This window comes from Homarus americanus, unplaced genomic scaffold, assembly GCF_018991925.1.
Source record: "Homarus americanus isolate GMGI-L3 unplaced genomic scaffold, GMGI_Hamer_2.0 scaffold11794, whole genome shotgun sequence".
In the NCBI taxonomy this organism is placed as follows: domain Eukaryota; kingdom Metazoa; phylum Arthropoda; class Malacostraca; order Decapoda; family Nephropidae; genus Homarus; species Homarus americanus.
Genome location: NW_024739301.1, coordinates 1,167,121 through 1,185,354, shown reverse-complemented (window position 1 = coordinate 1,185,354; position 18,234 = coordinate 1,167,121). Strand labels below are relative to the sequence as shown.

The following is an 18,234-nucleotide window of genomic DNA, read 5'->3' as shown; positions in this document are numbered from 1 at the left end:
GAGACGTAGAGTGAGCGGAGATATGATAGACGTGTATAAATGGAAGTCAGGGCTAAACAAGGGGGACATTACAAAGGTACTCAAACTATTCAACCAGGAGCAAACTTGTAACAAAGGTTTAAAATTAGACAATTTAGATTTAGGCGCGAAATAAGTAAACATTGGTTTGAAAATAAAAGTAGTGGACGAGTAGAACAAGTTACCAAATACCCTGTATCATCATTAACTCGAATACGCTGGATAGCTTCAAACATAGGTTGGATGGGTACGTGAGCAATCGGGGTTGGGTGTAACTGGGACTGCCCAGTATGGGCCAATAGGCCCGCTGCAGTTTTCTCCATTCTTGTGTTCTTGTTAATAAGCCTGCAATCATCTCGCTGCTTGGTGGTTTATGCACTGGTACCAAATCACCTTCACCTGTTCTCTATTTTGTGTATTTACCAATTTTGGATCTTCAGGGGCTCGGCAAGCTCGTTGCTCAACTCTCTTAGGGCCTCCATGGCTTTGGTAAGTTCTCCTCGGAACTCGCCCACAAGTTGCAATTTGTTATCAACTACTGTGATCATCATGCCCTGATGTCACAACAAAACTTCAACACAACTACACACACAAAGAGAAATTCAGTTAACACCCTTCAAGAGGAAAGGGTGTAAGTATTGACACACATGCATCGGCTACTTCTTAAATGGATAATCATAAAAAGAATTTGGTAATAGGAGAATAAAAAAGAATGAATAAAACAGATCAAGAATGAGTATGGTTATATTTGTGGTGTTGTCAATAGTAAGAGAGACAGTTGAGACCCGGCAAATGTGTGTAAATGAGGCAGAAAGATAGATCAGCAACCTGGGACTTGGTCACAATTTTCGTGATGCCATATGGCAGCAAGGTCTACCATTAGACAATAGATTATGCTTCCAATATCTTCCCAGGCGGTAGTACCTCCATGTTTGGTAGCTGCCAACTACCTACTACCTTGTGTACGGTAAATACCATACTATACCGTTAGACCATATTTACGATGACAACAGACAAAGAATTATAGTCACAGTAGTCTAACGAAACTAGATTTACCGCAAGATTGTTAAGAACGGTTTATTAGTTGTTATACGTTATTTCTGATCGTTTTGTGTTATTTGATGAAATATTTTAGTGATCTTGCTCGTAATGTTGTTCCAACATTATAAGTCTAACTCCTATGTTTGGAAATTGAAAATATCACTAACTCGCTCGTCAATAATATTCCATCAAAATTTAATGAATTTAATTTTTAAAGCAGGAAAAATATGAATTTATTTTGTTAAATATAATCTGTAAAATTGCTAATGATAGGTTCTCATTTGATGGTGTGGACCTGTTCTGTGATTGGTGGAATGTTAACCTTCTCAGTCGCTCTGTGTTGTTGGTTGGTTCAAGTGGAGTTGGTCTGTAACCTGTTGATTGTTGGCGGAATATCTCCAGTTTCTCTTTTATTTACTGTCAGGGACTAGCAGAGTATAAAGAAGACAGGAGTTAAATAAGTGAGTAGTAGATGAGATATTGTTGTAAGATGGTGAACTGTGCCTGCTGCTGGGCTGACCGCCTCTGGCTAATATTAAAATATTAAATGTACTTCATGTTTGTTGTATAAGGTTTCATATTATGGTAGCCAGTAAGGGTATGGTTAGTGTTCACGGGTGCATGTACTGATTATCTGATGGTATATACTGTATGTTTATGTGTACGTTATTTGAATTTTTAGTTGCAGATTCAGCACAAGTTAAAGGGAGGCAGTTATGTACAGCACTTATATTATTTTTATTTATGTTGGTAAAATTGAACTTTTCCTTGTAATGGTCTGGAGTATGGTCTCGCATTAATCAACAACCATAAAAAAGTATAGGTAAATATTGGTCCATTGACTGTCTTCAGGTTTTGGTGTGTGAATAGGATATTTTGGGAATATTTTACTTAAATGTGATCCTCATTTATTGTGCAAATTAGCGGTTTTTGCAAAAAAATTAACATTTTCAACAAACTGCTAATTTGCAAAAAAAAAAAAAAAAAAATGGTCAGTTTTGAGTAAAACGCCCATAATAACTTCTCATACTAATGGGACCTGGTAAATTTGCATAAGCACACCACACTGTTAGAAAGTAAAAAATATAATTTCTAGTGTATTTGTGTGTGTTTAGACCGAACATGACCTTCATTTCCGTTGGAAATTGGCCGTTTTCTTTATCTTTTTTTTTTCGTGGGACTTTTTCGAAAACAAATAATGGCTAAGCGAATAAAAACTACACCAAAACACACTAGAAAAACAAAAACCAAACCAAACCTAACCTAACTGACTCTCACCATATGATGGAATCACCTATTTCTTACCTTATTGGGCTGTAGCGTCTCTCCACCCTGGGCTGGGATGCATTCTCTCTGGCGCAAATTCCATTTTGAACCCACAAAATATATTTGTTTCCCTCCTCAGGGCTTACAAAAATACATATCCATATCAATAATAATCTAGATCACAAAATAGTTGTCTCTGGAGTTCCTCATACCACATCTGCCCCCACTTAAACCTATCATGGTCCCCATGATACTAGGTACAGTTTATAAGAAAATAAATGACCTAACATTCTGAGGCATTGAGCACTTGGTAGGAGGAACTTTACAAATTGTACTGCCAGATAGGAACTAACAATGTGAAACTTAAATCTATAGCACCAAAATACTTTGGATTGTCGATTGAGGTAACTTATATTTGAGTGTTTGCCTGCTGTAGCTCTCTAACTTCTACGGAATGCAAGTCCACTCTGAGACTCTTCCTCACTACTGCTGCTGCTAATACTATCTGCGACGGAGCGGTCCCACTAATTACCCAAATGAACCCAAATGTAGCCACAATGAAGTCAAATGATGGTCATACAAGCGTAAATCGGGCTGTGAATCACTTCTCGATTAGTATTTGGTGTCATAAAGTCACAAAAAATTGGTAAACTTAATTTAATCTGAGTTAGGTTAGGTTAGGTACATGCACTCGATCTATTAACTCAGATTAAATTAAGTTTTCCATTTTTTTTTTTTTACTTTGTGACACCAAATACTAGTCGAGAAGTGATTGGCAGTCCGATTTATTCATGTAGGACCATTATTTGACTTCATTGTGGGTACATTTGGGTAATTAGTCGGACCCGCGACGGGGTCCAGGTCCTCATAGAATTGTGTGTCTACCTCGTGCCTAGAGTTTTCAGCACTGTCAGGATGTGGGTCCCCCACCGGGTAACCTGCATCATCCTTATCATCACCATCATAGCTATCTGTCCCATCTGAGCCATCAGCTACCTTTGGGGCTGCCCGCAAATCCATGCGGCGTATTACCTTTGAGACCCCATCTCCTTCCTCGGGAACAATCCTACACACACTTCCCTCCTCATTCAACACATGGGATACCACATATATATATCCTCATACCAGTTGTCTTGGATTTTATTCCTTCCCTTTCCATGAAGGTTTTGCACTAGTACACGTTGACCAACGTCCAATGCTTTTCCTCGCGCTTTCTTATCTTACAGAAGCTTCCTACTCTGACACTTATTCTCAAAATTACAGTTTGCAACTCTCCAGGCATTCTCTAATACTTCTCTGTGTAGGGTCACCCAATCATCACACGAGTCCTCCTCCTCTGCTTGTGCTAACAAGATATCTATCGGAAGCTTGGGATCAGTACCGAAGATCAAAGTGTGGGGGGAGAACCCAGTGGTTGAGTTAGGAGTCTTTTTATAGATGGCAGTTACCATTCCTAAATGCTTTGCCCTATGTTTCTTTTGCTTGACTGACCATGTTCACAACAATTGGTGCATTGTGCGGTGAAACCTCTCACACTGTCCGTTTCCAGCTGGATGGTATGGAGTAGTACTAGATTTCCTTATTCCCCAGGTCTTGCATAGGTCTTTCAGTAATGCACTCTGAAATTAGGCTCCCAGATCAGTGTGAATTTTCCTAGGAACATCATATTTGGTAAATATCTCATCAACCAGGGTCTTTGCTACAGTCGCTGCCTTCTGATCCCATGTGGTGAATGCCTAGGTATACTTAGAGAACACATCTGTCACCACCAACACATTTTCTTTGCTGTCACTTGAAGGTTCTAGTACTGTAAAATCCACCGCTACGATGTCAAAAGGTCTACTGGCTGTAAGCGGCTTCATTTGCATGCGTACCTCTGGGATAACTGCTTTTGTTACAATGCACCGGTGGCAGCCCCTACAGTATTCAAAGATGTCCTGATCCATTCGTGGCCAGTAGCACCTCTGCTTAATCAATCTAGTGGTGCGTTCGGTGCCCTGATGACCCATGTCATCATGCAAAAATTTCATTACCTCCCCCTACAAGGTAGTAGGCAAAACTAGTTGTTTTAGCTCCTTCTGGCCTGACCTTCCCCATTTCCTAAACAGCAATCTGTTGCAAATGAACAATCTCCCTCTCTGTTTCCATAGGCCGTTAAAATCCTGGCCCTTTCTCAGCTTCTGTAATTCACTTTCTCCTAGCTGCCTTTCTAGGCCCTTTCGGCATGATGAAATGTTACTGTCCTGCTCCTGCAGTTGCTCCAAACCTTCCTGAGATATGCTGGGAAGCCACATTAACTGTCCAGTCACCTGAGGGTTATCTGCTCCTTCCTCAGCTGGGCATGGGGTCTCATTGTCCTCACCACAAAGAGAACTCTCCTCCTTGAAAGTATCTATGGCCATAACTTCAACCCTCTCGGAGGAGTAATCTGCCTCAGGTTCTGGCTCATGGCTCTTTCTGGATAATCCATCTGCATTCCCATTTGCTTTCCCTGCCCGATATTCCAGATGATAATCAAACTGGGCTAAATCAGCCACCCATCTCTGTTCTACTGCCCCAAGCTTTGCCTTGTCCAAGTAAGTCAAAGGATTGTTGTCAGTGAGTACAGTAAACTTGCTGCCTGCCAGACAGTCTTTGAATTTCTCCGTGATGGCCCACTTCAAAGCTAGCAGCTCTAATTTCATGCTACTGTAATACTTCATATTTCTCTCCGACCCCTTCAAGCCCCCTACTGGCATAGGCAATTGGGTGTTTTCTGCCTTCTACCTCCTGTGACAAGACAGCTCCTAGCCCCTGAAAACTGGCATCAATCTCTAGGAAAAATGGCTTGCTAAAATTGGCAAAAATCAAATGGGTGCCATGACTAACTTGCCCTTTAGTTAGTTGAATGCATCATCATGCACCTGGGCCCACTTCAAGCAGATGGACTGGTTTGGGGCGGTGGCAACTGAAGTTAGGGCTGTTAATGGGGTAGCTAATTTTGTAAATCCAGGCACAAACCGTTGGTAAAAAGAGGCAAACCCAAGGAAGGAACGTAACTCCCTATTGGTGGTGGGAACCTGCCACTGCTTAACAGCCTCGGGTCTTACCAGGGTCTGTCTCAATTCCCTTCTGTGACACTACATATCCAAGATAGGCAACCTTCCTCTGAAACAGGTTGCATTTGGATGGTTTCAGTTTCAAGTTATGTCCATTTAGCCTGGAGAGCACTTTGCTTCTGCCAATGCATCAAGAGACTCATCAATCCTTGGGAGTGGAAAGGCATCCATATGTGTGGCTTTGTTCAGTTTCCTATAGTCAACTCACAAATGCAGTGACATATCTCGTTTCTTCACCAGAACAATCGGGGCTGCGTATGGACTACCGGGTAGTGCTTTTCTGTATGACCCCCTGCTCCAACAGCTGGTTGATAAGGTCCCTAACCGTTTGGATTTGAGTGGGGGGAACCCGTCTGAAGGGCTGCCAAATGGGAGTTTCATCTACGAGAGGGATGGTATGCTTGACTATTCCAGTGCATCCTAATTTTCCCTTGCTGTCTAGAAAAACATCGCGGTACTTCCGCAACACACTCCAAAGTCTCTTGTGTGCTACTGGGTATTTGTTTTAGGTCAATCTTCAGCCCTATTTGCCGTAGATCTTCTGGCATCTGCCCATCAGCTGGGCATTCTGTCCCCCATTCAACACTGTTTGAGCTCACCTCCGCTGTTTCTTGTTAAGGACACAGATCGGCCCCACGAGCCACTCCAATATGCCAGTTTCGCTTTAGCCACGTGCAAGAATTACCCACATTGGCCACAGTGGCAACCCCCTTAACGTACCTAATGGTAGTGTTTGAAGGGATAAGGAGGAGGTTGTGAGGCAGCCACATTTCCCCCACCTGCATTGGCCCAATCAAGACTTCAAGTTTGGGACATCTCCGTAAGCTTTGGATATAAATACTGACTGCCTGGCGACAGTTTGCGGGGATCCTCATAGGTTTCCACCTAATAGAGGAGGCAAACCCCACTTGGTCTTTCTGCTGCCATCGGTGGATGCTTTCAATCTCTTGGAAACACTTAGAAAAACCCTGTCTCCCTTTATAATACTACAGTTGACATATTGGGAGCAAGAAATCCTTCACTAGAACTTCTCGACATTGGCTAAGCACATTCATCCCTATCAACCGTGGGGCCTTACTAGCAGAGCTCTGGAAAAAAAAAAGTGGTGAAACAAAACCTACTAACCAGAGAAACCAGAAGAACCTGATCTAACTTCCTAGTCAGGGGGATCTGCCGCCCCCGCCCCACCCCCCCACCCCCCGGGGCTCCCCTAGTATGTATAAAACTTACCTTAATTAACAGATGTTGGAGAAAACAGTGAGGTGACCTTTCATCTTTTCACACAAAACCAAAGGTTCTTATCTAGAAGGTACCAACACTCTGAACCACACTTTCCACTGGTCACAGTGGTAGGCAAAATACTGTGGGCCTTAAAAACGTTGATGGCAGCGGCACCATTTTCAAATACAAGATGAATCATTGGCCAAGCTGAGGAAAAAACCGGTGCACAGGTAAAGTATGTGGCAACTAGCCAAGAGAAGTTGGAGGATCACGCCACTCACGCGACACTTAGAACAACACTGATTGGCAGGACATAGTCGCATGACTCCGAGACTCCCAGTGATTGATTATCAAAAAGTCCAAAATACTCTAAAAATATAAATTTGTGACAGAAATGTAATAGCATAGTTTTTTCCCTATACATGTATATTGTAAATAGAATTATGAAGTTCTGTGTTGGTCCAAGGGCCAATTGCAAGATCAGCCGTGGTGTACACCTTGCTGTGGTATCCTGGCGGTCGTAATACAATGGAGGAAAAATTGTGTGAGTTTTCAAGATGGGCCATGGTGGTACCCGACCGTCGTTTGTTATTACTCCGTCATCGTAGCGTAGTCAGGTGTAACAACTGGCGGAAGACTTGGGGGTTGGTATGCTTGCACCCTCAAAACATTGTCAGTGGCACGAAATGTTTACTCTTGCTACACGAATTGTGAGCATGAAACTCTTGAATCCCAAGCTAAGGTGCACCTCATTTTCCTCTTTTTTTTTTTTTTTTTTTTATATATAAGCCAATTCTGGGAATGAAATACGATCACTTACAGTGAATATAAATAAATAAAGCCTGTGACAACCATAAAAATGTAGGAATAGAGTGTAATATCTGTTCCTTTCATATTTACCCTTATTAAATCTAACAATAAAGTAATAAGTGTCATGAACTTGGGGTTGGGTGAGTGTAAATAAAGAGAACTATGGCCTGTTCTGTGGATGAAGTCAGTAGAATATAACAAAATACAGTACTGTACAGTATTAGGTCATATAATTTTGCGATGGCTTATGAACTCACTGTACAGATGAATTGGGATAAAATCTTGGAAAAAATATCACCATAACTTAGTTTTCTATCAAACAGGAAATTATCTTTGCACCAAGAATTTTTACTTTCATATTACAGTATACAAGTATAAAGGCCAGTTATCTACAAGATATGAAAACTTGAGATATTGTTTCCTACTTGTCTCCACCTGATTATAGTAGTGCAATAAATACCCTTTGAAAGAAAGCAAGACATGAACACTTTCCCAATGTCAGGAGTAAAATTGTATACAATATGTTAATGACATGGACTAAACCAGCTGTTGGAGAAAAGTATCTGCTGTTTAAATGGTCTTTCATTTGGAAAAATATTCCATGTAAATACTGTATATGGATCCTCACCAGAGTCTTCATATAGTTAATGTGCAGACATTTGTTTACAAGGCATATACTCAACTATAATGGAAAGGAAGACATGTTAGGTTAGATTAGGTTCATCTCATGAGCAAATGTCATGGAACCCATATACAGTAGGTATATTCATGAAATTCTACCAACTAATCAGAGACTAATAATGTTAAACATAGAACAAGATGATAATTATATGGTTTAAAAATATCCTCAATACAGTCTGCAATGTTAATTGCAAATTATTCCTGCATTTTTTAATGTTTAATATAAACTGTAATAATAATAAAGATAAGAATACAATGATAATGCTTATGTCAGATTATATAGCCTTTATTAAAAGTAGGATATGTTAAAATATATGGATGATCAAGAGTAAAGTATTTTAAAAGAAAAATCATCCACAAATTTCACAAATATATTAATACGTAATATCCATGTATGTACAGTATGCAGTGTAAAAAAAAATTAAGGTATACGGTATGTAATGATTTCTCTAAGGCATATTTTCTGAAAATTTCAGAAACTGCATTTTTTCTGGTCTGAGTTATTTGGGGATCTTATGGAGTCTCCAAATTTTTCTGTTCCGAGTCTGGGAACCAATTCCGAGGTTAGGCAAGGTAGCAAATTCCAAAATCTTCCCAGGAACCAGAAAAATTCCCCATCAATCATGATACCAAGATTTATTTCTTCAGTATTGGTGAAAGGTGTGAATATTCAGCTGTATCTCCACCTGTAAGTGAAAATAAAGTCATTAATATTGTGTTAGTTGTAAAGGCCTGGGACTTAGGGATTGAAATCCCTTACCAGCCTAATCAGGATCTTATAAAAGGAATGTCAAGAACCATGGTTTTCCGAGGGATAACAAACAACCGTTCGAGATTGACATCTCTTTACTATAAAAATAACACAAAACTCTGACACTACTCAAACAAACATCAAATAACAATTACGGGAGTCAAACAATTATGAGAATCGACAATTAATGCAGTCAAACAGTTAAGGGAATCAAGCAATGAATGGAATCAACAAATAATGGAGTCAAATAATTAAGAAAATCAAACAATTAATGGAATCAAACAGTTAAGGGAATCAAACAATGAACAGATATTTCCTACGGCAGCGGCACTGGGGATGGTCAAGTCAGGCTTCCTCACTCGAGTGACGGCGGCTGATGTCTTGCTACAGTAGGAGAAACAACGGGGCACAGACGGTGGAGAGGAACTAGCGATGACGTGGCAGCTGCGGTAGTCGTTAGGGTAGGTGTCCTGAGATTGACAGTCGATTTGTGAAGGTCTGGGGAAACAGCCCACGAGTCCAGAGCCTATGATGAGATCACAACCAGAATTTGACAAACAGCGGAGAGGTGTGGCTGTACTGACGGCTGGGTAGAATCTGCCTGGTATCAAGGCAGCTGTCATACTCTCACCTCAGTATATCCCTCAAGGGGGTAGGCAAACTAGCAAACGGGTGTCAAACAATCTTCCTCCTCGTTACCGCCCTTACATTAGTTAAATTTGCGAATTCTGAAACATCTTTATTTATGAGGGTTAATATTTATAAGTTTCCAACACCTACACATTGTGGGTAATTTTGTCTGTTAAAAAAAGTAAATAAAACAGAAATAAAAAATTCCAATGCAAACTCAGATTTGTTTGGTTTGATATGCAACACACGCACAAAAAATATTTTGTTTTCTAATGTAGATTTAATGGCGATTCCAAAACTTTGATCCCTTTTTTGGAGAAATTCATAGAAAAAAAAATTATAAGCCCTTTAAAATTTTAATGTTCTGCATCAAAATGTTAACCTAGCCTACCTAACTTAACCTAACCGGAAAACTTTGGTCAACTTAAAATCCTAAAATTCCCTGGATAACCAAAAAGATAATAAGACCTTAAATTTCATTTCTTTTGGAAGACATTATTCATTTTTGTTGGAATCATGAACATACAAAGCCAATATATCTGCACTTGATTCTACCACTGTCAATGTCAAAGTGAATTATTACCGCCACTCCAAATGTTGCACCAAAAGTGGTAAGGTAGTTCTTTCTTGCAATACATTGAGTCACTAAGGGAATTAAAAAAAAAAGAACATGAATTTGTCACTGAATTTATCTTAGTAACAAATTGTGGTTAAACTGATACACAAATGAAACATGCCTGGGAACTACCTGGCACTGGTTAACTGGCATATTTGGACTTAATAAATATGAAATTTAGATTACCAAGTAGTTATACTAATGAAATAATTATTTTGATAGTGCTGGACGGTTATTAATTGCGCTCATTACGAAATTGGGTCGATATTATTTCTGATAAGGGACGTGCTGGACGGTTATTAATTGCGCTCATTACGAAATTGGGTCGATATTATTTCTGATAAGGGACGTCATTCACCATCCCAGATGGAGCAGTTCTCACCACTCTTAAAATAGACCACTTACGACAGGGGTGTCAAACTCCTTTGCCAAAGCGGGCCAGATTTAATATGAGTACACAGTATGTGCAATCACCTCTTAGGTGAGTAGTACGACAAAATAAGAAAAGTGGATTTAGTCTGCGCTCGTTTGAAACCCTTAAAAACAACAAATCAAGTGTTTACTTACCTTGATCAATCTTATTGTTTGCTACTGCTGCTTCCTGATAATTGGCACCTCTTGGTATGGACCAGTGCATCAAAGTTTGGCACTAACGACTGAGCTGTAGCAACCTTCAGTATTGAATTAAGGTGAGCATCAGTAAGTTGAGACCGAAGCTGAGACTTATTCAAGTTCACAGACATATGTACTTCCGAACATTGACATAATCTTTGAGGCAAAACATTTAATCCTGGGATAATTTGGCCCCAAATATAGATAAAATGTGCCAACATCAACACTCGAAAACTTGTTCCTCAACACAGAATCACACTGGAGCTCATTGGTGATGTTGATTGAGTATATTGTTCTAGGAAACAGCGGACTATTTTATTCAGCTGAGGGATACACTCACTATTTAGTTTTAGCTCCTCAAGGCAAAGCTGGAGCAGCAAATGGGCCACGGGCCGCATGTTTGACACCCTTGACTTACAACTTTTTTTTAGCTTAATTTGATTTCCATACATTTCTACACAAATTATTTGGATTAGTTATCTTAAAGGCTTACCTTTTATGATGGTTAGGAGAATTTGGAGGATAAAAGCGGCCATGAGGCAAGTAGAGGCTGGCGGATGTTCCTAAACAAACGTGGAATTCTTTTAAAATGAACACTAAAATTCTTCATGTGCTGTTCTATATGGAGGATATCTTTCAAAAAATATTATTCCTTTGCAGATTTATACAATTCTATTTCTTTTCTTTTGGTTTCAAAATATAGTTCCATTGTAGTGGTCATCGGGCGGGGGTACGAGTACCACGGAAATCTCCCACGTTCCAATAAAGAATCTAGATTATTTTTTTTTTTTTTTTTTTTTTTTTTAGGCTGGAACGCTTTTTGCACAACAACCATGGGGCTACTACAGCATGGTATACACCACGGAGCTTCTTGCAATTGGCCCCGAGAACGAATCTTAACTGAATATTACTCTCATCTGCTTGATGCATTGGGTAATTCAAATCGCACTTGACCCCCATGTACCAATAATGTAGTTCAAATTTGTGGGAGTTTTGTATATTGCTATTTTTAACTTTTAGCACTACAGTATAGTACATTACTGTATGCTTTATTCATTGTGCTTAGAAATCTTATTCTGTAAAAGTGGATTGGATATGGGAAGATCATCTGGACATAAAACGCACTTCAAAGTTGCCTGATCACAACCAGGACACCATGCCATCGGGTAATCATGGCTAACCTGCACACGCATGGAAAGTGACGGTAAAACGGTGTTGGTGATCATGATGATTGTTTTTTAATCATATTTATATCCCACAGTTCTTCAGAATATATTCTATTTTTTTAATTTAATTTCAGAGTTAAGGAACATGGCTGGTGCTGATGGTGATTTATATGACTTTGATGCTCCAAAGCATTTCTTTAACCTAAATGAGAATGATGACCTCGAAGTGGACGAGTCGTATTTTGGTAAGGTTTCATCTGTATTTTCTTAAGTATAATATATTAACCGAGAACTTTAAAACTTAGAAAAGATTTATGTTCTAGGGCTTGTGGTTACTGATAGTGTATCAGAGAAACTTCTTTTAAATTAATTTGGATTCCATATAGAAATTACACAGGTGTTAAAGTGAGAGAAGAAGTATTTAGTGTAGCTGAGTTGGGCTTGCTGAGGTGGTACAGTAGAGTATGGTCATATTGAGAGAATGTGAAATGATAAATTACTTAAAAGATAATATATACCAGTACTGTACTGTATATATAATGTAAACGTACTGTACTGTGTGTGGTAGGATGGAAAGGAAAAGACCAAAATGGAGGCAAGAAGGGGTTGCTTTAAAAGTACTGTACGTGTCGCCCTTGCTTTGCTTTCACCAGCTTCATAAGAACTGGAGTTCCAAGTAATGTACATTGTTTACTTTTATCCACCCACATTTTACTTAAACTGGACTAACATTTGCAAATACTGAGCTCTGCACCACTTCATCTTTCTTACATGTAACCCATCGTGTACCATAATGTTTTTGTATAAATATTTGTTCTTACTGGCTTGATTTTATCTTATCAATATTGATTATGATATGACTTCCCCCATCAAGTTGTATTGTGAGTAAAGAACCCATTATGGTGATGTTAATGCTATAAACTGAGTTAGAGATATTAAGAAGCCTTGATAATGGTGAAACAGCTTTTGCACTTTGTGCTCAACCTTGGGAACCAGACTTTGGGCCCTTGCTGAAGCCAGCCATTTAATAAGTCATGAAGCTGAAGCCAAGGCTACACAAAGCTTCAGCACCATTACTTGTACAAGTATCCTTAATGTAATGATGGGGATGCATTCCTGAAAATATTAACTTTCAGCAAAATTATTGCAAAATGAGGGATAACGACGAATAATATCCGTGGATGGCCTGTAATTGTGTACTAGCTGATTCGCCGCACAGTAACGCTCAGAACGAGTGAGTCTGAGCTGTGAACTATGTTATGATTCAACTTGTGGAAAACAAATTATAAGGTCTAAAACATAAAAGGAATAAACACTTAAGTGTGCGGGAGTTAAGCAGACACCGGGGGAGTGGTGTGGGGGATCTCTCAGCTGATCTGTCTCGTGTCCTGTGTGACATGAAATGATTGCCAAGTGGCAACACTATTTTTTTTCCCTCACATATACTGGTACAGTATGCACATGACACAGTTCATCCTGGCAGTCACCAAGCTGACTCAAGAGACATTTGTGGCTAGGGCATGTATGCCATGACGTCCCATAGGGGGAGGGAGAGTGTGGCTGGCTGCAGTTACAAATCACTGCCTCAATACATTAGTTCACTACACACACACACACACATATGTCGACGACTCCACCATTAGGATCAGCATCAACAATTCTGCTCCCGACTATACCGCCCTTCAGGATATATTGAACAGTCTCCAAAACTGGGCCACCAACAACCACGTCACCATCAACCATACCAAGACCATGGTTATGCACATCAACCTCTCCTCCGACATTGTCCCACCCTCTTTCCATTAATTTAGGTCCGAACACACTCCAGGTTGTAGATTCCACGAAGCTCCTCGGCGTCACCATAGACAACAAACTAAATTGGAAACCACACATCAGTGAAGTTGTCAAATCCTCCAGTTTCCGTCTCCACCTCCTCCGCCGACTCAAGTCCCTCGGAGTTCCTGCACCCGAGCTACTCGGTGTTTACTCAACATTCATACTTCCCAAGCTCACCTATGCCTCCCCTACCTGGTCTTCCTCCCTAAATGCCACACAACGTAAACACCTAGAAAAAGTGCAAAAGAGGGCATGCAAGATTATTCTCTCCCCTTCCTACTCCACATATCAAGAAGCGCTCGACACACTGACCCTTTCGACTCTCACTGACCATCACCATGACCTCATCTGCAAATTTGGTAAGAAGCTTCTGCACCATCCTCGACACCGGCTCCTACTACCACCTGAGATGCCTAGCCCGAGAATTGCTGTTCGACACCACAAACGCATCCAGCCCATACGTGCACGAACTGATCGCTATAAGAACAGCCCAGTCCCAACCATTGTAAAAATTATCAATAACTTGTAATAAACTAGTGTATTCACTCCCAGTAAATACTTCTACTTGCACTGTCACTATGTTGAAATGCCCTGTAGTTTGAGCTTTTCCCCATCTAGTTATTATAAATCTTATTTATATCACTTATGTTACTTGTATATTATTTGTAATTCGAAACCTATTCCCCAATTATGTAACTGTATATTTTCAGCCTACTGGCTGCCAAGCTCTTTCAATAAACCGTTACCGGTAATTATTATTATTATTATTATTACACACATCCCCATGCTCCTAATTTTTAAATTTTATAGTTTTATATTATACTATCTTTATTTCTAAACCACAATACAGTACAGTATTGTAATGGTGCTCACTTGGAGCACAATCCATCCTGAATTTTTCCCAGTGAGTCTAACATAGCAAAATAAAAAATTGACCATCATTAAACAAGAAGGGACAGGAAAATTTTTATATAGCTAAACCGAAATATCACGAAGTGAACGATCATTAAACTAGGGATACCTGCATAATATACTGTACAGTCTTACTGTACACTCGCAACAAAAAGTATCGGTGCATACTGTAATGTGAACAATTTGAGACCAGTGACGATAGGTATTGGGAAAGGCGAGTTGTTCCAGCCGTATGTTGGCAGCCCTGGTCAAGTGAAACAAACTGTTATAAATAAGGTCGGGAAGTGATAAATAGACAGTATGAAATATGAGGAGCTCCCTGTTAACAAAATTATTTGTGAAACTTGTGAATATTGCCACATTAATTTATGCTACCAAATAAACCACTCAACATGGTCGTCCTGAGGGGTGGTGCAGCGTGGAAGGCCGCTCCGACACCTGTCGTCTGTAGCACCAGTTTCGAGGTATCGCCAAATCCATCGTGCAGCGGTGTTCCTGTGGACACCAACCTGCCGGCTAATATCTGTGACGCCGAACCCTTCGTTATGTAGGGCAATAATAGCTTCTCGTGTTCCCTCTGAGGTTTCCATGTCGTCTGGCATGTGTAGATCTCCACTGCTTCATATTGCCTCTGTTTTATACCCACGTTCACCGAGACTGAACCCTCGCTCATCATTCAGTCGACACAGCAACAATCCGAAAAGAGGAAACAAACACACTGATTGTCAGCCATATGGCAACACCTAGTGGGGAGGGGGGGTTATGAGGATACACTTACCAACCTTCCCGACATATCACAGTGTATACGTATCGTTTCGGAGGTCGTCGATCACATCCTGCACCGATACTTTTTGGTGTGAGTGTACATGATGGAAATACTTAAGATATTCTAAGTTGCAGCAAGGCCAGTGTTGCTTATGATAGAGTTTTTGTGCCTGAAATTTGTGTGCTTTGACATTTTTTAAGTATTTTATTATTATTAAGTAGCTTAAGAGGTGCCCTCGTCCATAACACATCATGTTCCTTCAGGAAGGCAGAGAGATTTGATCTGTGTTTATAGCTCTTGTCAAACATAATTGCCACACAATTCATCTCGCCAACCATCCTCTCTAGACAAACACCCTGCTGTGTCCTGTAGTGGCACTAAATCTGCTCCTTATCACAATGCAGAAAGAATGCCTATAACCTATGAAAAATGTAATTTAATTATCTCTCCTCATTAAATTTTCTTAACATGTATAATAATCATTAACCTGAGTTTCTCAGTCCCTGACGGACAAAATACTGTAATTACTGGGGTATACACAGTACAGTACCAATATACATACAGTACGGTATACAGTAGTACAATATTGGTTTCCAAATTTTTCATGAAGACAGAACTGCAGTGAGGTAATTGATAACAAAATATTTAGAAGATTATATTAATGTCATATCATCCTACCATTCTATAAAAGGTACAGTACACATCAAATAAAATGGTACTGTAAAGAAGCACCACTAAACTACAGTATTTTGATAGTATTCCTCGGGAGATAATTCGAAACAGTTTAATCAGATAATAAAACTAATATTAAATTCAGTTTTAAATATAATTTGTGTAAAGAATACAGTAAGGTCTTCCTAACAGGCAATATGTGTTTTTGAAAAATTATTTGCTAAATGCATACTGTACTTACAGAACAATGTTTAAAGTCACACGATATCATAGCTTAAGTCCTTATACACATCTAAAATTATTTAATTTAAGACAAAAGAAGAAGTAGAATGACAAAATACAGTGAATGAAAATAAAAAATAAATAATCAGGTAAATAAAATAATGTACAGTATTACCCCGCTTTACGCGGTTTCATTTTCCGCGATTTCTCATTTACGCGGTGCCTCGCCAGAACCGAACTTTCACTTTCCGCGGTGCATCTACTCATATACGCGGGAAGCGGCGCGGGCAGGATGCGCACAAGGTCGCCCAGTCATCAAAACATTACCGAGTTCTTTACCCGCCACCCACCACAGCCGGCCTAAGTCAGTGATAGAGGATATGGACTTGTATGGACTTTGAGGGGTTTGACAAAGAGGCCCTGCAAGCCTATGTGGTGGATAGTGATACAAGTGATACAGGTGAGGGCCAATAATCTGCCCTCTGCCTCGGAACCAACCCCCCATCCCTGTGTGCCCAGCCATCTTTTCTACTAATGTAAGTGTTAATAAAACTGATATTATTGATATTTCTCTTAATTATTAATTGTGTGTGCATACCATCATAAAATTAAGATGTAATTTTTACTGCAACGTAGGTATTGTGTCTGAAAAAGTGGAGTTTGGGGGTCGGGCCAGTATCTGTTGGAATTAACCCCATATGTTCTGTTGTTCACTTTACGCGGTTTTCACTTTCCGCGGTACCCCATGGGTTCAATTGGCCGCATAAATCGGGGTACTACTGTACTGCAAATTTCAAGTTTACTTTTTAACCCCGTTCGTATCAGCAGGTGTTCATTAGTTGGGACCTCCTGTATTCCCTTTGTTTGCCCTTCGGACAATTATTTCTTTTACCTGTATAGTGTTGTGTGTGTAGTCACGAATTAAGAATCTGCAAATTACAAGGGCATGCTATACTTTATGATATGTTTCTTTTGTCAGACTGCCCAAGAAGCGCTGAAGTGCTGAGGGACCAACAGCAACCAGTGTTGTCAGCACTTCCTACAACAATGGAAACACCCAAAAGACTACCCAATTCCTCTCCTGCAGTTAACAAAGAGACAAAAAAAATTCTAGACAAAGGTATGGATGTTGATGGATCATTTCTTGTCTGTTCTGTACATAATCTTGAAGTTAATACCATGCACTCTAAAGTATATTCAGGACAGTGCAGTATATAATAGACAAAGGTACATCCCAGGAAGTAAGTCTTTTTTTCTTCCCTCTCTCATTTCTTTCTTGTCTGCCTCTTATTCCTTACATTCTCCTTTTCTCTCTCTCTCTCTCTCTCACATACACAAATAGGTTTATGAGTTCCAATTCTTCCCTTACAGTATAACAATGTGTGTGTGTGTGCGTGCACATTTCTTTTGTCAGACTGCCCAATGGGTGTCGATAAGCAGCCTGTGTCACCACCACAAGCAATTCCCGTGGACACGCCAAAGGAGCTTACCAATTCCTCTCCTACAATAAAAAGTGTCGACAAAGGTATGAAGTGTAATGGGTCATTGCTTTAACAGTACTACTGTTAAGCAGTTGACCCCAACACACCCATCATTCACTCTCACTGAAGATGATTAAAATTGTTTCAAATATTAACATGTTTATTTACATAAAAGTGAAGTTTTTTGTTACTGTCATTAAAGGAAATTATTCATTATTTTAACAGAACACCTAGGGAACAATTCTGCAAGGAAAAGAAAATCTCCAACACATGGAAACCACCTTGAGGACAGAATCCCAAGCATTGGTATAAGACAATCTCCAAGACTTGCTGCAGTTGCTAAGGTAACCAACTTTTCAATCTTCTCAACTCTAATAGAAAAGACAATTTGAAATTATTCCATATTAATTAGTCTTTAAAGAAATACAGAAGGCA

The 18,234-nt window shown here is 39.7% G+C and overlaps 1 protein-coding gene across 2 annotated transcripts in view; it reads left to right on the top strand.

Annotated features, from left to right (window-relative positions):
• The first annotated feature begins 1,373 nt into the window (after window positions 1-1,373).
• Window positions 1,374-18,234, top strand: part of LOC121874500 (targeting protein for Xklp2 homolog) — a 42,676-nt gene continuing 25,815 nt past the window's right edge. The window contains exons 1-5 of one of the 2 annotated variants that reach the window (XM_042378646.1): window positions 1,374-1,520; window positions 12,045-12,155; window positions 17,298-17,438; window positions 17,733-17,843; window positions 18,025-18,143. In XM_042378646.1, the coding sequence (XP_042234580.1) occupies window positions 12,056-12,155; window positions 17,298-17,438; window positions 17,733-17,843; window positions 18,025-18,143 (471 nt within the window). In that variant the 5' untranslated portion in view covers window positions 1,374-1,520; window positions 12,045-12,055. Of the gene's footprint in view, window positions 1,521-12,044; window positions 12,156-17,297; window positions 17,439-17,689; window positions 17,844-18,024; window positions 18,144-18,234 lie in introns of those variants that run through there. The other variant, XM_042378647.1, reaches the window with a different exon arrangement.